At 43.3% G+C, this 20,770-nt stretch overlaps 2 protein-coding genes across 4 annotated transcripts in view; both read right to left on the reverse strand.

Annotated features, from left to right (window-relative positions):
• Positions 1 to 276: 276 nt before the first annotated feature.
• On the reverse strand, positions 277 to 20,170 carry si:rp71-68n21.9 (kelch-like protein 9). 3 transcript variants are annotated; one of them, XM_034560988.1, is made up of 12 exons: positions 19,784 to 20,130; positions 18,762 to 18,812; positions 12,069 to 12,211; positions 11,842 to 11,858; positions 11,671 to 11,811; positions 10,342 to 10,474; positions 9,447 to 9,643; positions 9,209 to 9,284; positions 7,618 to 8,175; positions 6,088 to 6,267; positions 5,396 to 5,509; positions 335 to 1,536 (listed from the first exon to the last, which is right to left on the reverse strand). In XM_034560988.1, the coding sequence occupies exons 2-12, from the start codon at positions 18,764 to 18,766 to the stop codon at positions 1,040 to 1,042; spliced, it is 2,061 nt and encodes a 686-aa protein (XP_034416879.1). In that variant the 5' UTR covers positions 18,767 to 18,812; positions 19,784 to 20,130; the 3' UTR covers positions 335 to 1,039. The 3 variants fall into 3 exon arrangements, with proteins under 3 accessions (XP_034416877.1, XP_034416879.1, XP_034416880.1); XM_034560986.1 differs by having other exon boundaries at positions 277 to 1,536; positions 11,671 to 11,858; positions 19,784 to 20,132; XM_034560989.1 differs by lacking the exon at positions 335 to 1,536 and adding an exon at positions 4,439 to 4,914 and having other exon boundaries at positions 11,671 to 11,858; positions 19,784 to 20,170.
• Positions 20,171 to 20,361: 191 nt separating this feature from the next.
• Positions 20,362 to 20,770, reverse strand: part of hao2 (hydroxyacid oxidase 2 (long chain)) — a 9,057-nt gene continuing 8,648 nt past the window's right edge. Inside the window, exons 8-9 of the mRNA XM_034560990.1 lie at positions 20,755 to 20,770; positions 20,362 to 20,672 (exon numbers count right to left, since the gene is read on the reverse strand). The exon at positions 20,755 to 20,770 is cut by the window's right edge and continues 54 nt beyond it. Coding sequence (XP_034416881.1) covers positions 20,617 to 20,672; positions 20,755 to 20,770 — 72 coding nt within the window. The 3' untranslated portion in view covers positions 20,362 to 20,616. The remainder of the gene's footprint in view (positions 20,673 to 20,754) is intronic.

The raw sequence follows: 20,770 nt of genomic DNA on the forward strand, positions 1-20,770 counted from the left end.
AGTAAGAGTGCAGTAAATATATAAGTAAATTGACTGCTTCGTGCATCTTTTCTACGTGAAGTCTCTCTGCTCTGCAGTATTTGTCCTCCTTGGCGTAGAAATCAATATCGCAGCAGACCGTGTAGTCTTATCCGGAGGGTGAAGGTTGACGTCTCAAGGGCGCTTTCAACGTCATTCACTTGCATCAGATGGACCTAAAAGAGTGTGTGTGGGTGTGTGTGTGTGTGTGTGTGTGTGTTAATATGAGCTGTGGCCTTCACTGACGGCAAATAAGTGTGACATCAACAGTTTATTTTCATCTTTAAAAACATTGCATAAATATACAAAACACAACTTCTGTATTCGCTCATCGCGGTTTTATTTTCAAAATAAAAATGGCCTTCACGCGTCTCATTAACAGACGGAATTTCCAAATTCCTGTCATTCTTGCCTCTCATGACTTGACGCTTCGCCTGGACGCTTGTGAGGGAAACAGACGGCGCTTGTTAGCGGGATAAGGTCATCCTTGTTTTGGTCTCGAGTTGTGAGATTATTAGTGATGAAAAGATCAAAATAATGCCAGCTTTATTTTTTGGTCACATTGTTTTCACCCTGAAATCAGAAGCTGTGTGGACACCAAAAACTATTTAGTTTACTTCCGGAGGTCAATTTGAAGCGCTTCTGAGGTTCAACGTCCTTTTATCTCCTTTTTACAAACTGAAACTGCAGAGAAAGAACTCAAGTTGATCTCTTCACGTTGCTTCAGCCTGTAAAACAGCGATAAAGTCCAATGGAGCGATGTCCAGCCAATGGGACGCTTTGTTTCCTTTTACAAGCTGAGAGAGAAAGCACACAAGCGGAGGCTTCATGGCTGACAATAAAAGCAAAGACAGGAAATGTCTTGATAGAAATAGTAAAGTCTGATAAAGAGGCGCAAACCGTTGAACGCTAATGTTAGAGAAGTAGCCACGCTAGCACCTGCTCATGCCTGCAACCCACAGTTTCCTGTATTGTTGAGGCTGCAGGTGAATCGGAAACCCCCCCAGTCTGTGGTGCAGTATCAGCTCTTGGCTGTAGGCAGCGGCCCCTCCTGCATCTGAGCCTCGTCCACCGACCCCTCCGGCAGATGGACGGTCATCGTGCAGGCTCGAATCCCCCCCAGAGGCTCCAGCACGTTGAACACCCGGTCCCACACGTCCTGCTCCGGATCGTACCGCTGCACAATGTCCACCATGCACCTGCTGTTCCAGGAATACCCTCCCACCACGTAGACCTGCCCGTTGAACACCGTCACGCCGATGTCGCTCTGGCCCCGAGACATCGGCGCCACCACCGTCCACTGGTCCGAGTCCGGGCTGTAGTATTCGCAGCCCAGGACGTCGTCGTAGTCGCTGCTGCCCCGGAAGTGATTCCCGCCCATGACGTAGAGCCGCTCGCCGACGGTGCACATGCAGTGCAGGCCGCGGAGCTCCTTCATGTCGGCTCGCCGGCTCCACGAGTCGGCGGCGGGGTCGTAGCACCAGAGCTCCTTCTGGAACGTGTCGCGGGTGATGCCACCTGTGTGACGAGAGGGAATCCAACACATGACAGTACGTCAGAGATGATCCTCACATTCAACCCACTAGCCTGAAAAGATGTTCCATTGTATGTTCTGCAAACCAGGGAATACGCCAGATTTAGAGGTTCCATATCAGCAGAAACGCACCATTTGGTTAAAGTTGTAAAACGATTGGTTATGTTTAGGGCAACAAAACTACTTGTTACGTTAGAAAATCGAGATTTGTGTTAAAATGATAATGTAACTTTTTAAGGTAACATCGTAATATAACATCGTAACGTAACAACATAATCTAACATTGTAACGTAGCAACGTAGTAATGTAACAAGATAACAATGTAACATCATAATGTACCATTGTAACATCATAATGTACCAATGTAACATCATAATGTACCAATGTAACATCATAATGTACCAATGTAACATCATAATGTACCATTGTAACATCATAATGTACCAATGTAACATCATAATGTACCATTGTAACATCATAATGTACCAATGTAACATCATAATGTACCATTGTAACATCATAATGTACCATTGTAATATCATAATGTACCATTGTAACATCATAATGCACCAATGTAACATCATAATGTACCAATGTAACATCATAATGCACCAATGTAACATCATAATGTACCATTGTAACATCATAATGTACCAATGTAACATCATAATGTACCAATGTAACATCATAATGTACCATTGTAACATCATAATGTACCAATGTAACATCATAATGTACCATTGTAACATCATAATGTACCAATGTAACATCATAATGTACCAATGTAACATCATAATGTACCATTGTAACATCATAATGTACCAATGTAACATCATAATGTACCATTGTAACATCATAATGTACCAATGTAACATCATAATGTACCAATGTAACATCATAATGTACCATTGTAACATCATAATGTACCAATGTAACATCATAATGTACCATTGTAACATCATAATGTACCATTGTAACATCATAATGTACCAATGTAACATCATAATGTACCATTGTAACATCATAATGTACCATTGTAACGTAACGACATATTGTAACATAACAATGCAAACATAACTATTGGTTTAAAGGAACATACAATGTTAAGATTGTACACCAACGTCCTACAATCTAGGCACACCTGCATCTGCATATCAATTTTAAATAGTTCAACGTCTCCCTTTTGGTAAATTCAGGGACACGGAGGAACCAGTGGAACCATATGCATCATACTGGTAAAGTCTAGTGCTTCTAATTAATGGACTACAACATGCACAAGTGTGTTTAGGGAATTTCTTTCTTGCATGTTTGGCCCTGAACATTTGACCTGAACATGAATATGAACATTTTCTTCTACAAACAAAAGAAAACTGCATTAAATGAATCAAACAATTCCTTAAGCAACATGGTGTTTAAATGCAATCACGCAGTTGTGCAGGAAGTTGCATAATCAAAAAAAGAACATCTTGCAGGACTTCTGCGGCTCTCGAATTAGCGACTCTGATGCTGTCGGTGTCCCATCTGGTTTGTTTTTTTCTCTTCATCTCATATTTGCCAGTAATCCTTTCATCGCATTTTTAAAGACATTTCAGAATCCATAATAAGGACGTTCATCTCTCGGGCTTCAAGGTCCCAACAGCCACCCCCCATGTTGAGCACATAACTGGCGCTCCCTTGCAGCTCCTTTAAGCTCATTCTTTGGGGTTTATTCAGATAACCAATGAATTCAACATTTAAATAAAAAGTGTGCGGCTGCTGGACCTCACACACAGAGAGCCGTGCTTCATGCTGGGGAGACCAAGCAGGTCTTAAACACATGGATCCAGGTCCGGGTTTATATGAGAGCTCATGTTTAGACACAACACTTTGATAAGCTCAACGCTCTCAGGTTTATATTCTCTCTTCCTCCGTATTGATGTGCAGGAATGTCTTAACCTTTTATCTTTGTGTCTTATTGGTTAAAAAGCACGCCGTGCATTCTGGGAAACATCAGACACATTACGGCTTGTGAGAGTCGTGGGTTTTACATTTGGTGCAAAGCTCTGGGACCCACTTCAACCACAGGTCTCGCTGTGCTTCCTGTGAAACAGCTTCTCCTCTACAAGCCTTTTCTGTCCCAGGTTGCTAAGCAACCCGGGAGACATCGGGTCGAGAGCACAGAGTTTGCTGCCAAACAGGAAGTGGTGCAAAGCTTTGTCAATAATTCCTTTTAACAAAGTGGAACCTTTTCGTCACTGATAGAAAATATCAGTGTGGGGCGCGTTCTGGTTTTTAGGAGCTAAAGCTGATGAGGAGAAACATCCACATAACTACATCTCTGCAGTTTACACTTGATTTGAGCTTTTTCTGCAGAGATTTAAGTGCGTGGGTTTCTCTTTCATCACTTTGCACTTTTTGATACGTCCAACATCTTAGTTGAGGTGGTCATCCTGCACACTGTACAAGCACCTAAAGCTGAAAGGAGCCCAGTGTAGAACTCATTATTAATTATTGTTAGGGTTTGTAACATTAGGCAGACATCGATCATCAGTTAGATTTGTGACCTCAGGCACATGGACTTCCTAATATTCTGTGAAATTGTCATATTAAACACTACTTTTTTTGGCTAATAGTCTTATGTTGTAAAATGAAGGTTGAATCTAAAAACATATATTGTGGGTTTAATAAAAATAATAATAATAATAATAATAATAAAGGTTATTAAGTGCAGAATAAAGGATAGAATACAATGCAGATACATTTCCACGTTACAAACTATCCAAACTACAAGTAGCCAACAGACCTAACAGGAAGTAACTATTTATGTGATTTCCTGTGTATTATTTTACAGGCTGCTGGAAACTATGACTCTTTGTCCCCCCCCCACCCACACCTCCCCCCTCCCCCTCTTCTCGTGGATTTAAAGCTGGTTCCTCCTCTGCTGTGTGAAACCTAACTCTGCTTTCATCAACCATTTAAATCCATTTGTCCAGTGAAGAGATGCTATCTGTATGCGGGATTGGGCTCCAGCAGGCGGAGAGGATCCGTTCAGGGGTTTAAAGGTGGGTTGTGGTTTTACAGGTGCAGGCTCAGATAGCGGAAGCTCGAACAGGAACATTGCAGCTCGGACGGAGTAGCAAGCAGTGCACATCTGCAGGGCGGATGAGGAGAGTGGGGACCGGTGATGGGGGGGCAGTCGGGTGACCGCGGGGGTCAATGCAGCTGTGAGAAACCCTGCGTGAGGAACTGGGTTCTCCACCGCAGACCGTGAACGTGGAGTCCCGTCGTGAAAGGTCACGCTCGCTTTCTTTGAGCGACTCGGTGACTGAGATCGCTCTCTCGACACGTAGTTCCTGCTAAACTTAACCGCAGAGGCAGCAGAACTGAAAACAGTCATAAGGGGAAGTTTAGCTTATTGTGGTCTTTCAACAACCTTGGAGTCTCTCTTATACCTTCTTTTTCCAGCACAATTAGACTTTATAATAAATCTCCTCTGGCCAAATCCTGCTCAAATTGATCATCAATAAACCTCCCGCCGATGTCACTTTATGCTTTAGTTACACTGTATACACTTTCATTTTTTACATTTTCATTTCCTTTATTATTTACATTCTTAAATGTAATATGCCCTGCTATTTTATTTTATTTTTATTCTATTGTATATTTGTAAAAAATATTTTGCTGCTGCATTCAAGACATTTCCCCCTGGGGATGAATAAAGTCAAATCTAATCTAACGAGTTACTACGTTAATGACGTATTCCCACTTTAATCCGAGGGTTTAAAACACTAAATCGACGTCATAAATGACAGACGAGAAGATGAAGTGAGAGGTCGAGTTGTGTGTGGATGAGCGTCGACTCACCGGAGACGTACATGAGGTCCCCGTGGACCGTGCCGGCGTGCCCGTAGTGAGGCTCCACCATGTTGGACACGTTGGTCCACTCGTTCTTCTTCAGGTTGTAGCTCTCCACCGTGTCTGATCAGAGGCGTTCGAGGGAAAAGGAGAATTCAATTTTAGGATCACCCTCAACACCTTGTTCACCGGAAACCAGCCGATCGGGAAGTTCAGTCGTTCCGATGGAAGCGTTCGTTGTCTACGACGCGTTTTACAAACTTTCTTTTTCTTCTTTTCCGTCCGGAATTTCGTACTTTGAAAAAATAATTGTGTGGCAGATTTCGGGCCGGACAGGAGGTTCGTACTTTGAAAAAAATGACAGGAAGTTCGTCAAAATTGTGAATTTTAACTGAATGATACACGTAACGCAACTTAAGAATATTCAGCCAGTTGTTTGAAATATTTGGTTAAAGGTGCTTTAAATACCGGATTGGGATCATTTTCACTTATTTTTTCACAACTACTAAACAACTTAAACCCGAAGACGTCTGGTTTTATGGTATTTCCTCTTCTTTCGATGAGCTGAGTAACAGCAGACCAACACAGTTAGCTGGTGAACACAGTGGAGACAGATATCTCCATCTGGAGTTGGTGGAGACCAAACACGGAGCTCAGAGAGAGAATGTTTGGTTCTGACAGCGATAGCGTCAGCTGCTCACCGATCTCTCCCGACGCATTCCTTCCCCCGACCGCGTACAGTTTCCCCTTCAGCGTGCTCAGGTGGAAGAAGGTCCTCTTCTCGTTGAGCGAGGCGATCTGAAGCCACCTGTCGAAGCGCGGGTCGTAGCGGTACGCGGTGTCGATGGCCGTCTTACCCTTGGTGTCGTAGGTGCTCTGGCCTGAGAACAAACATTGTTGTACGTTAGGTCTTGATGATGCATCATGTACCGAGACTCGTTCCCCTCCAACTAACTCATTCATTAAAATTATGCAAGTCTCGGGCGCAGTTCCTATTTACCAGGTGGCAACTTCCGGTTCTGAAAAGTGAAGTCTATGCTTCATGTGTTAAAGCTGCATTCTCTTTCCTGACCGCCAGGGGGCGACTCCTCTGGTTGTATAGAAGTCTATGCTTCATGTGTTAAAGCTGCATTCTCTTTCCTGACCGCCAGGGGGCGACTCCTCTGGTTGTATAGAAGTCTATGCTTCATGTGTAAAAGCTGCATTCTCTTTCCTGACCGCCAGGGGGCGACTCCTCTGGTTGTATAGAAGTCTATGCTTCATGTGTTAAAGCTGCATTCTCTCCAATGTCCACCAGGGGGCGACTCCTCTGGTTGTATAGAAGTCTATGCTTCATGTGTTAAAGCTGCATTCTCTCCAATGTCCACCAGGGGGCGACTCCTCTGGTTGTATAGAAGTCTATGCTTCATGTGTTAAAGCTGCATTCTCTCTCCTGACCACCAGGGAGCGACTCATCTGGTTGTATAGAAGTCTATGCTTCATGTGTTAAAGCTGCATTCTCTCTCCTGACCACCAGGGGGCGACTCCTCTGGTTGTATAGAAGTCTATGCTTCATGTGTTAACGCTGCATTCTCTCTCCTGACCACCAGGGGGCGACTCCTCTGGTTGTATAGAAGTCTATGCTTCATGTGTTAAAGCTGCATTCTCTCTACTGACCACCAGGGGGCGACTCCTCTGGTTGTATAGAAGTCTATGCTTCATGTGTTAAAGCTGCATTCTCTCTCCTGACCACCAGGGGGCGACTCCTCTGGTTGTATAGAAGTCTATGCTTCATGTGTTAAAGCTGCATTCTCTCTCCTGACCACCAGGGGGTGACTCCTCTGGTTGTATAGAAGTCTATATAAATGACTCTACTTCTCTTGATGTATTCCCTCAGTAAACATTGTAAACATTAGTTTTTGGTCTCAATCTCTAGTTTCAAGTCTTCTTCAATACAGCGTGATGTTCATTTAGTACATTATTTAATTGGACCCTCAGCACTTTATTTAAATGAATGAAAACAAAAGCAGATTATTAACGTCCGTGCTTCTCTCACGTGCAGCTCATTGATGAGCAATCTTGATTTACAAGATACAAGTAGCGACAGTCAAAACACAGGGCTCTAGGCATCAAACTAATGGGTAAAAATGTAGCTTCCTCAATTTATCGTGCATGTGCTTGCCCCAAAGATAAATACCCACGATGCAGTTTGCCCTGCATGCCCTGAGAGTGTGCAGTGTGGGTGCTCTGACCTCCAACGATAAAGAGGAAGCCGCCGAGAAGAGCCACGCCATGCTGGTAGCGTGGCACCTCCATGGGCTTCAGGGCCCTCCAATGGCCGGTCTTTTCGTCGTACAGCCTCAGCTCCCGGCTCACCACCAGCTGCTGCCGCATCACGCCGCCCAGAGCCAGGATGTGGGTGTCGTCGGAGCGTATCCGCGTCCGCTCGGTCTGCAGAGCCGGCTGCATGAAAGGCATCATCTGGTAGTTGCTGGCCTCCAGCAGGAGGTTGACGCAGGCCGCCTCGGAGCGCATCACGGAGTGCCCCCCCTCCTCGTCTTCCTGGGAGATCTGGATCAGCTCGCCGGGGCTCATCAGCGGGAAGCGAATGTGGCGCATCAGGGCGTAGACGGAGGAGCGTCGACCGGGCGAGTCGTGGTCCAGCCACCCTCTGGTGATGTGGTAGAGCTCCATCTCAGAGAAGCCCTTCAGGGAGTTGTTGGACAGAGCGTTGGCCATGCTGGTTGCAGAGAGCTGGAGGTAGCGGCCGGACTCCACCAACTCGGAGAGGTTCTGGCTCACAAACTGACCTGGGTTGGACACAACGAAGAGGACCCACATTGAAGAGCCAGAATGATAATAATAATTTAGTTTTCTTTCTGCACGTTTTGATAGTGGAATAGTGGGTATGAATAATGAAGAGGATCTAAATCCAATACAACAGTTCATTATCCTCTCAGTCATTGGAGCCTCGTACATATATTCATATATATCTTACAAAAAAGTTAATGCTCATTTTTGTGCGTCTTCCTATGAAAGTCCAGCAAAACATGTCAATTTCCCCTCGTTGCATGAATGCGTCTTCACAGGAAACAGCTTAGTTTTGGAAAAGATCGTGAAATACTTGGTTAGCATTAAGAAACGTTTGGGAAATACTCAGTTAAGTTTCGCAAAAGATCGTGAAATACTTTGTTTGGTTTAATTAAAGATCAGGAAATACTTAGTTAGGTTTAATAAAAGATCGGGAAATACTTAGTTAGGTTTAATAAAAGATTGGGAAATACTTTGTTTGGTTTAATTAAAGATCGGGAAATACTTTGTTAGGTTTAATTAAAGATCGGGAAATACTTAGTTTGGTTTAATAAAAGATCGGGAAATACTTAGTTAGGTTTAATAAAAGATCGGGAAATACTTAGTTAGGTTTAGGAAGTGCCGTTACTTAAGTCTGGAAGTTATAGGACAAATTACAATAAAATTGTAAAATTGATTATGTGTGATATCTATTATTAAAAGCGCATTACAACATGTAGTCAGTTGTCCTTTCATGGATCTTATTGTAGCTTCCCATTTACCTTCAAAGAAATAGGAACTAGTCTGCATTAGTCTTTGAAAACCAGACCCTCTGTGCCCCCTTTGGTCCCTTTTGATGCATTTTCCATATCCAGCATCGGCCGGCTGCTCTTAAAAACAATGACTTCTCTGCAGCTTTTGCAAAGTCATCCGGTGGGACGGATCGGACCCCCTCGTCCTACGATAATCCCCCGTTCCACCTCATCTACGTATTAATGCAGATGTATTCGTCCTGGATCAGTAGGCGCTCAGATCAGTGCTGTGAACGCTCACCGATGTTCAGCTGAACGTCCTTCAGGAGCAGGTCTGTGGCGATGCGCTCCACCTCCACACAGTTATCGATCGTGATCTGCATCGGAGAACAACCACCACACACCAGTCACTCACAAACACCTTTTTTTAATCCGTATTGTACGACCGACATCGACACCGAGGGCATTAAGAGGACAGCGAAGTGCAGCTTAACCGGCTGGACCTCCAGCTGTGTGTGAGTGAATGCACATCCGCTCACCTCGCTGCTCAGAAGCTGATTGCAGAAGCTCAGGACGGGCATGACCTGCAGGAAGTTGGCAGCCTCCAGAGTGTCCTGGAGGTTGCTCATGTCCAGGCAGACCTTGGATGTGTAAATGAAGTCTATGATGTTCTTCAAACCCGTCTTGGTGACCCCGTGCAGCTTGATCTCTCTCATCTCCTGCTCCCTCATGCCTCCTGAGCGAGGGCAGACCGAAGTACAAAGAGACAAAGAGACAAAGAGGCGAATGCATCTCTTTTTTTAAGTGCACATTCAGCAAGATGCAAAGACGACGCTGACACCGTAAAGCCCGGCAGCTCAGGCCGTGTACGGGGTGAGGATAACAAAAGGATTTAAAGAAGTCAAGTTCTTCCTCTTTTCTTTTTCTATCGGAAAACGTTTTACTACTTTAAGTGAAAAGCACCCTGAAAATATGTCGGTGCGTGGTTCATATTTATCGAATTTCTGAAGCATGAATACAATCAGCAGAAGTAAGAAGCTAACATTAGCAGCTATAAAATAACTCCACCACGGTCACATGACTTCATGTTGGTCTATAGAGGAACTATGACAAATGTTTTTTTATTAGATAATTCATATTTAGTCTTCTGTGAAATCGTTCAGTGAACCAACGTTAGCTAAGCTAAGTTAGCTAAGCTAAGTTAAGCTAAGTTAGCTAGCTAACTCAGCTTAACTTAGCTTAGCTAACGTTGGTGCTGTACATTGAGCCATGTTTCACATACAAATGTAACGTTATCTGAGCTGATTTCATGTTTTGAAAAAAAAAATGTTGTTCAAAAATGGCTGCCGTGAAAAGGGCCTCGTACGTGGAGTGTTGCTGTTACGTAGTAAAGTGTGTTTTGTCGTCGTCCGCGTTCAAGCCGTGACCTCTCACCTGTGAACATCGCCTTGAAATAGTCACTGCACGACGCCATGATGACTCGGTGGACTGGGAAGGAGTCCCCGCTGTCCCCAGGGACCAAGACGACGTCACAGAGAGTTGTGTCTGCCCGAAAAGCATCAAAGCCCTGCAGCAAAAACAATACTTTAATAATTCATTATCATTATATAATAAGACTTCTATACAACCAGAGGAGCCCCCTGGTGGTCAGAAGAGAGAATGCAGCTTTAACACATGAAGTATAGACTTCTATACAACCAGAGGAGTCGCCCCCTGGTGGTCAGGAGAGAGAATGCAGCTTTAACACATGAAGCATAGACTTCTATACAACCAGAGGAGTCACCCCCTGGTGGTCAGTAGAGAGAATGCAGCTTTAACACATGAAGCATAGACTTCTATACAACCAGAGGAGTCACCCCCTGGTGGTCAGTAGAGAGAATGCAGCTTTAACACATGAAGCATAGACTTCTATACAACCAGAGGAGTCGCCCCCTGGTGGTCAGGAGAGAGAATGCAGCTTTAACACATGAAGCATAGACTTCTATACGACCAGAGGAGTCGCCCCCTGGTGGTCAGAAGAGAGAATGCAGCTTTAACACATGAAGCATAGACTTCTATACAACCAGAGGAGTCGCCCCCTGGTGGTCAGGAGAGAGAATGCAGCTTTAACACATGAAGCATAGACTTCTATACAACCAGAGGAGTCGCCCCCTGGTGGTCAGGAGAGAGAATGCAGCTTTAACACATGAAGCATAGACTTCTATACAACCAGAGGAGTCACCCCCTGGTGGTCAGTAGAGAGAATGCAGCTTTAACACATGAAGCATAGACTTCTATACAACCAGAGGAGTCACCCCCTGGTGGTCAGTAGAGAGAATGCAGCTTTAACACATGAAGCATAGACTTCTATACAACCAGAGGAGTCGCCCCCTGGTGGTCAGGAGAGAGAATGCAGCTTTAACACATGAAGCATAGACTTCTATACGACCAGAGGAGTCGCCCCCTGGTGGTCAGAAGAGAGAATGCAGCTTTAACACATGAAGCATAGACTTCTATACAACCAGAGGAGTCGCCCCCTGGTGGTCAGTAGTGAGAATGCAGCTTTAAGACATGAAGCATAGACTTCTATACAACCAGAGGAGTCTCCCCCTGGAGGTCAGTAGTGAGAATGCAGCTTTAAGACACTTCAGTTTTGGCTTCACTTATCATACCCGGTAAATAAATAAAAAAACTTTGAGTAATAGTTGATTTCTTTCATATTTGTGCCCCAGAAGAAGTCATTGTCGTAAATACGTGACATGAAACCAAAAGAGTAATACATACCTGCAACACATCTGATCCATGCTTGGTGTTGCTGAACACCTTGGACAGCGGCCGAGGGGGAAGTTTGGGCTTTGTGGCTTTTTCTGGGCGTTTAGGTGGCGTTTCCACGGGTGGGGGCAGAGGAGCCGGAGCCGGAGCCGGAGCCGGAGCCGGAGCCGGAGCCGGAGCCGGGGGAGAAGGACGGTCATCTACCAAATGGAGAACAGGTATTAACAGTTGAGAAAATGGTTGGAAGGATCATTGACGTATTAATAAGTGGTACTTTGTATTAATAAGTGATACTTTAACGTCGTAGTGGAGGAAATACTTCATGAACTTCATATTATGTTTGTTGTTTTCTTCTGTTCCTTGTTTCTCATGCTTGTTCACCACACACACACACACACACACACACACACCTGGCTGAACAGGCCGGCTGGGCGCAGCAGGAGGTCTCTCGGGCTGAGCTGGGGGTCTGGGGGGGTCCCGGGCCTGGTGGCCTCGTCCCAGGCGGGACAGGGTGCGGCTCAGCCTCCCCGGGCCGCTGTCGTCTCCACTTCCCCTGCAGGACAACCAGGAAGTGCTCGTTCTTCACTGCGTCATTTTGCATCCCTAACACCAGACCCTCCCTGCGGTGACACCCTCGTGTCCTCGTGTCGGTGTTTTATATACTTTTTGAAAGCCTTTCATGCTCATTATTATATATTTATATATGTAATGCAAACGTGCCGTGACTCACTTAGAGAGTTTCATTAACTCGAGCCTCTAGCTTCGTCTCTCAGCACTTCAAATAGCCCTTCCTCAGTAAACTTGGCAGACCATAATGACACGGCCCCGAGCCCAGCGCTAACCATCTCTAATGGAGCGTTGGGTTTCAGCCGTTTCCAGGAAGAAGCCCTGCAGCTCACAAAGGTCCTTTATCTGATGGAGTGTCCTGTGATCTGAAGAGGAGGAACCAGAGGACCGCGTCTCTCTCTAAGCGGTTTCCTGCCAAGCTACTCACACACAGAGTCAAATAAAAAAAATTAGAGTTGTGTTTTCATATACGTTTAATTTTTTTTTAAATCAAGAAGAGGTAAATATTATTTTGACTGTAAAACCTAAAAAAAAAAGAAGCAGAAAAAAACAAAATATTTTGTGTTTAAAAAAAAAAATTACAATACAATTTATATTATTATTTATTGTCATAAATGTTCTTATATTTTATAATAATACAAATATAAAAATATAATATAATATGTATTTATTTAATGATTAAATAAGTACCTACAAATTAAATCTTGCATTATATGATAATATATTAATATAAATATAAAAACATAATATAATATGTATTTATTTAATGATTAATAAGTACCTACACATTAAATCTTGCATTATATGATAATATAATAATATAAATATAAAAACATAATATAATATGTATTTATTTAATGATTAATAAGTACCTACACATTAAATCTTGCATTATATGATAATATAATGATATAAATATAAAAACACAATATAATATGTATTTATTTAATGATTAATGAGTACCTACACATTAAATCTTGCATTATATGATAATATAATAATATAAATATAAAAACATAATATAATATGTATTTATTTAATGATTAAATAAGTACCTACAAATTAAATCTTGCATTGTATTCGGTGGTGTTTGAGGGCGGCTGAGTGTAAACATTTCCCTGTGATAATGTGTGTTCTTTCCATATCTGTGTGCACATCTACTCGTAGATATTATAGACCGCGGACTCGTTCACACATGCATCAAAATCCTTCCTCTCTTATTCATCCCACCCGCTCCACACAGACCCAGCACCTCGTCACTGGGGACCTCTGGAACTGCCAGTCAGCTAACCGCAAGGCGGACTTCATCTCAGGCTTCACTATGAAGCAATCGATGGACTTCCTGGCTCTCACTGAGACCTGGATCACACCAGACAACACATCAACCCCTGCTGCTCTCTCCTCGGCCTTCAGCCACACACCCAGACCCTCTGGTCGGTGGTTCAGGTCTACTCATCTCACCCAAATGGAGTTTTGCTCTCTACCCGATTCCATTCACCCCGCTGTCTTTTGAGTTTCATGCAGTGACGGTTACTCATCCGGTTCATCTAACCATTGTTGTTCTCTACCGCCCACCTGGCTCCTTGGGAGACTTCTTGGAAGAACTAGACGTCCTCCTTTCAAACTTCCCAGAAAAAGCCCCCCCGCTCATCCTTCTGGGTGACTTTAACATCCAGACAGAGAAGTCATGTGACCTGCTACTCTTACTGTCTTCCTTTGCTCTCTCTCTCAGTCCTTCCCCTCCTACTCACAAAGCTGGACACCACCAGACTATATGTTCACCAGAAACTGCTCTACATCTAACCTCACTGTAACTCCACTTCATGTTTCTGACTACTTCTTCATCTCTTACTCTCTCCCACTCTTTGGAACTGACAACCCTCCCACAACGGACTCAGCACCTGTCCGTCGCAACATCTGCACCCTCTCACCCTTTCACCCTCTCACCCTTTCACCCTCTCACCCTTTCACCCTCTCACCCTTTCTCCCTCTCTCCCTTTCACCCTCTCACCCTCCTCTCTGGCCTCGTCTGTCCTGTCAGCCCTCCCTTCAACTGACTCCTTCTCACTCATGCATCCTAACTCCACTCTCCTCTCTCTCCTCTGTCTTCCTCTCTTGATTCTCTCTGTCCTCTTATGACTCTAAAGGTCCTCAAGTCCTCTCCGGCTCCGTGGCTGTCTGAACCGGTGCGCGCCAAGAGAACCACAATGCGAGCATCAGACAGGAAATGGCGGAAATCCAAACACGTCAGCGACCTGCTCGCCTATCAATCTCTTCTCTCCTCCATCTCTGCAGCCAAAAGTCTGTTCTACCAATCCAGAATCAAATCCTCTTTGTCTAACCCCAAAAAGCTCTTCTCTATTTTTTCCAACCTCCTTGACCCCCCTGGTCCCCCCCCCCCCACCACCCTTCTACCAAGACACTTTGTTGACTACTTTACAAAAAAGATAGACGACATACGCTCTTCATTTACTAATCCATCTTCCATAACTACACCTCCAGTAACTTCATCTTCTTCCCCCTTGTTTTCCTCTTGTATCCCCCTGTCTCCTAATCAAGTTCTTACCTTGGTAACCTCTGACCCCCCAACCACCTGCCCCCTTGACCCCATCCCGTCTCACCTTCTCCAGACCATTGCTCCAGACCTTCTTCCCTTTCTCACCCATCTTATTAACACCTCCCTCTCAACCGGCTGTTTCCCTAACTCTCTGAAGGAGGCGGAGTCAACCCTCTCCTGAAGAAACCCACTCTGGACCCATCTGAAGTCAATAACTACAGACCTGAAGTCAACAACTACAGACCTGAAGTCAATAACTACAGACCTGTCTCTCTCCTCCCCTTCCTTTCCAAAACTCTAGAGCGAGCTATCTCTAACCAAGTCTCCTCCTTTCTCCACCATAACAACCTTCTAGACCCCCACCAGTCTGGATTCAAGGCCACTCAACAGAGACTGCCCTCCTTGCTGTCTCTGAGCAGCTTCACACTGCTAGAGCAGCCTTTCTCTCCTCTGTCCTCATCCTTCTAGACCTTTCCGCTGCCTTTGACACAGTGAACCACCAGATCCTCATGTCCTCCCTCCAGGACCTGGTATCTCAGGCTCTGCTCTCACTCTTCTCATCCTACCTCACCGACCGCTCTTACCGGGTAACCTGGAGAGGATCTGTGTCTGAGCCTTGTCCTCTGACTACTGGGGTCCCTCAGGGCTCAGTCCTTGGTCCTCTTCTCTTCTCTCTGTACACCAACTCTCTCTCTGTAATTCACTCTCATGGCTTCTCCTACCACAGCTATGCTGACGACACCCAACTGATCCTCTCGTTTCCCTAATCTGAAACACAGGTAGCAGCACAAATCTCTGCCTGTCTGTCTGACATCTCTCAGTGGATGTCTGACTGACATCTCAGTGGATGTCTGACTGACATCTCTCAGTGGATGTCTGACTGACATCTCAGTGGATGTCTGACTGACATCTCTCAGTGGATGTCTGACTGACATCTCAGTGGATGTCTGACTGACATCTCAGTGGATGTCTGACTGACATCTCTCAGTGGATGTCTGACTGACATCTCAGTGGATGTCTGACTGACATCTCAGTGGATGTCTGACTGACATCTCAGTGGATGTCTGATTGACATCTCTCAGTGGATGTCTGACTGACATCTCTCAGTGGATGTCTGACTGACATCTCTCAGTGGATGTCTGATTGACATCTCTCAGTGGATGTCTGACTGACATCTCTCAGTGGATGTCCGCTCACCACCTGAAAATTAACCCTGACAAGACTGAACTTCTCCTCCTTCCAGGAAAAGGCTCTCCCACCCACGACCTGACTATCACCTTCAACAACTCAGTGCTGGTTCCGACTCCGACTGCCAGGAACCTCGGAGTGACACCTGTCAGTCAACTCTCCTGACTGCCAACATTACTACAACAACACGCTCCTGTAGGTACATGCTGTACAACATCAGGAGAATACGACCTCTTCTCACTCAGAAGAGTTCTGGTCCAGGTTCTGGTCCAGGCTCTGGTCCAGGTTCTGGTCCAGGCTCTGGTCATCTCACAGCTAGACTACTGCAACTCCCTCCTGGCAGGTCTACATGCTAATGCCATTCGACCTCTGCAGCTCATCCAGAATGCAGCTGCTCGACTGGTCTTCAACCTCTCGAAATTTACCCACAATCCTCCGCTCCTCCGCGACCTTCACTGGTTACCGGTGGCTGCAGCATCCGCTTCAAAACATTGGTACTTGGGTACCGTGCTGCGAACAGATCGGGTCCGGTCTTCATCCAGGACATGGTCTAACCTCACATCCAGGACATGGTCTAACCTCACATCCAGGACATGGTCTAACCTGGACATGGTCTAACCTCACTCCCAGGACATGGTCTAACCTCACACCCAGGACATGGTCTAACCTCACACCCAGGACATGGTCTAACCTCACACCCAGGACATGGTCTAACCTCCACCAATCAGCTTGTAGCTCCTTCACTTCGAGCTAAACACTCAACAAAGTCACGACTGTTTGCTGTGCTGGCTCCTCATTGGTGGAACGAGCTCCCCATTGACATCAGGACAGGAAGTCTCTACAGACTAAAAACACATCTTAGTGACTACACCTTGAATAGGGAAGGTAGCGCCGTAGTAGCACTCTAGTAGCACTTAAATGTCCCTTACTGATAGCACTTTGTAGTGTAACACTTTAGCAGCACTTAAATGTATCTTACTGATAGCACTTTGTAGTTTAGCACTTTAGTAGTACTTAAATGTCTCTTACTGATAGCACTCTGTAGTTTAACACTTTGGTAGCACTTAAATGTCTCTTACTGATTGCACTTTGTAGTTTAACACTTTAGTAGCACTTAAATGTCTCTTACTGATTGCACTTTGTAGTTTAACACTTCAGTAGCACTTAAATGTCTCTTACTGATAGCACTCTGTAGTTTAACACTTTGGTAGCACTTAAATGTCTCTTACTGATTGCACTTTGTAGTTTAACACTTTAGTAGCACTTAAATGTCTCTTACTGATAGCAATCTGTAGTTTAACACTTTGGTAGCACTTAAATGTCTCTTACTGATTGCACTTTGTAGTTTAACACTTTAGTAGCACTTAAATGTCTCTTACTGATTGCACTTTGTAGTTTAACACTTTAGTAGCACTTAAATGTCTCTTACTGATTGCACTTTGTAGTTTAATACTTTAGTAGCACTTAAATGTCTCTTACTGATAGCACTTTGTAGTTTAATGTTATTGAAGAAATTGTACTTGCTTGATTCTTGTTGTTCTGAGTTTGGACTCATGGTTTAATGCACTTATTGTAAGTCGCTTTGGATAAAAGCGTCAGCTAAATGACATGTAATGTAATGTAATGTAATGTATAATAATATAATAATGTAAATATCAAAATATCATACAATATATATTTATTTAATGATTAATAAGTACCTACAAATGAAATCTTGCATTATATAATAATATAATAATATAAATATAAAAACATAATATAATATGTATTTATTTAATGATTAAATAAGTACCTACAAATGAAATCTTGCATTATATAATAATATAAATATAAAAACATAATATAATATGTATTTATTTAATGATTAAATAAGTACCTACAAATGAAATCTTGCATTATATAATAATATAATAATATAAATATAAAAACATAATATAATATATATTTATTTAATGATTAATAAGTGCCTACAAATGAAATCTTGCATTATATAATAATATAATAATATAAATATAAAAACATAATATAATATATATTTATTTAATGATTAATAAGTACCTACAAATGAAATCTTGCATTATATAATAATGTAATAATATAAATATAAAAACATAATATAATATATATTTATTTAATGATTAATAAGTACCTACAAATGAAATCTTGCATTATATAATAATGTAATAATATAAATATAAAAACATAATATAATATGTATTTATTTAATGATTAATAAGTACCTACAAATGAAATCTTGCATTATATAATAATATAATAATATAAATATAAAAACATAATATAATATATATTTATTTAATGATTAATAAGTACCTACAAATGAAATCTTGCATTATATAATAATATAATAATATAAATATAAAAACATAATATAATATGTATTTATTTAATGATTAAATAAGTACCTACAAATGAAATCTTGCATTATATAATAATATAATAATATAAATATAAAAACATAATATAATATGTATTTATTTAATGATTAAATAAGTACCTACAAATGAAATCTTGCATTATATAATAATATAAATATAAAAACAAAATATAATATGTATTTATTTAATGATTAAATAAGTACCTACAAATTGAATCTTAAATAAACACAGTATGAATATTGACGGATGCTGAGAAATTAATTTAGGCCAGAAAATATGGAAATCTAACACCTTTATCTTCTGTTTCAAACATCCAGACTCATCTCCCCTGAGTGATGAAGAAGTTTATACTATAAAATGTACGACACCAAAACGCTCCACAATAAACCTCGTACCCCATTTCATTGGCCTCTTGAGGTCGCTGGCTGCTGCGCTGCTTCGACTTCCTACAAGAAGAAACGTGAATCCATGAGCGGCACATTATTGTTCAATGTTTCACGTCTGCAATGTGAAGGTCATCACTTCTTCTGTAAATGACTCGGTTTGGAATTGAGTGTGTTTGTGTGTTGCGCAACAGTCGTGTCTCAGAGTCACTCTTCGTGTTGAGATGTCGTCGGTCACATGATCCATTCTGTCCGACTTCAAACCTACAAAACATTTATGTCGTGTAATGACAATGTAAACAATCCGGGGAGGTTTTATTGACGGTAACAAATTATACGTCCTGAAATCGGAGGCTTTTTAAAAAAAAATAGTTGATATTTTGTCAGCGTGTTCAGCTGCATCAGATTAATGTATAATATCTGGTATTTAATGTTGATTTTTATCACAAAAATCTGCATTATGCTTCATAATTAACTTATATTGGCGGCTATTCGTAGCAACTAGCATTGAGTCTGTGCTGGTTTTAACCGGTTTAACAGCATCAACAGGGACTCACCCCCGGGACCAGACCCCCCAGGATCAGACCCTCTGCACTTGCTGAATTTAAGTTGCTACAGCTAACCGCTAGCTGAAGATACAAGTCACTTTGGATTTAATCCAATAAACAAACAATCGCGTGAACATTATTATTATTAAGTTAACAAAGTTTCAGCAGGTATTTCCTCCGTTCATTTCTTTATTTGATAACGGATGACTGTACATTTAGATCCGGTAGTCGAGGGGAAATGCTGCCCCCTATTGGCCTCATCTTTAACGTCGCACCTTTAATATGAAAAACTAAATAGCGTAAAGGCATCAAAGTGCGTCTTCCCAGCGACTTTGCTTCTACCGAGTGTTGACGAGTCTTAAAGAACAAAACGAAGTGAGCACATTCTCATGGGACGCAACGCTCAACACTCAACTCTTTGAACTCTTTGATCTTTAAATGCGTCCCCCTGCACCCTAAACGCCCCTGACAGGGTGCCCCCCCTACCTGGATGAGAGCCTCCTCAGCAGACCGGACCCGAGGCCTCCCTCCTGCCTGCTCGACTCACCGGCCAGAACTCTGCAGAGGAACCGTCGGCCGCGCGGCGCCAGCTGGTCTGAAGGAGTTTGACTCTTTGAGCGTCGACGTTTTCGTTTTCGCGCTCACTTCCTGTGCCACTTCTCTTTCTTCACCGGCTGCTGCTGTTGCGTCTCCTCACAGACGTGACACACTGGTGTGGTGCCGGCGGTGAAGCGCCATCCGCTGAAGGTTTCACAAGCTTGGAGATGAGCGCGGCCCTCGTTTCCTACGGAGCAGACACTCACGTTCCTGCTGGACGTTGTTTGTTTGCATGTGTTTTGCACGACGCCGATGCAAAGGCTTTATTCTGCTCTTTTAAAGCGGCACTCTGGAGTGTTGTTCCAGAGGCACGTGGGAATCTGACCTCTTGTTCATTGGAGGTTCAAACCATGCTGCACCTGAACCTCTGCTGCGTTAAAACCAAAGAAACAGAACCAAAAGACGGACTTCTGCTACACGTCTCAGTCCGTTATCGTCTTCCCAATAAAGCCAGGAGATCTCCGTCGCCTCAGCAGACGTTTATTCAACCACAAGCACCTCAAACGTCGTCATCAGTTACAAGAAAAAACAAAAGTTTGGTGGAAAGGTTCCTCCATGCCCTGCGATCCAAAAGCAAAAAGAAAACCACCCATATATTTATTTATTATTCATTAAACCTCTCGTCGTGTTGTGCATGTTTCATGAGTGAACAATCTTTTCTAGTCACAGTGGACTCTCTTGTGTTGGCGGCCCCCCTCTCAGTGCTGCCCCCTGCTGGCCCGTTACAGTCTAGAGAACTGGATGAGGTTCCTGTTGATCTCGGCCACGTTCCTGCAGCCTGGATCAGAAGGATAGGAGCACACGAGTGGTTTAATGAGGAACAGACCCGACGGCTGTGTTTCATCAGCGCTGCAGCTCACCCGATAAGGCCATGGA

The sequence above is a fragment of the Cyclopterus lumpus genome, chromosome 21, assembly GCF_009769545.1.
Source record: "Cyclopterus lumpus isolate fCycLum1 chromosome 21, fCycLum1.pri, whole genome shotgun sequence".
NCBI lineage: Eukaryota > Metazoa > Chordata > Actinopteri > Perciformes > Cyclopteridae > Cyclopterus > Cyclopterus lumpus.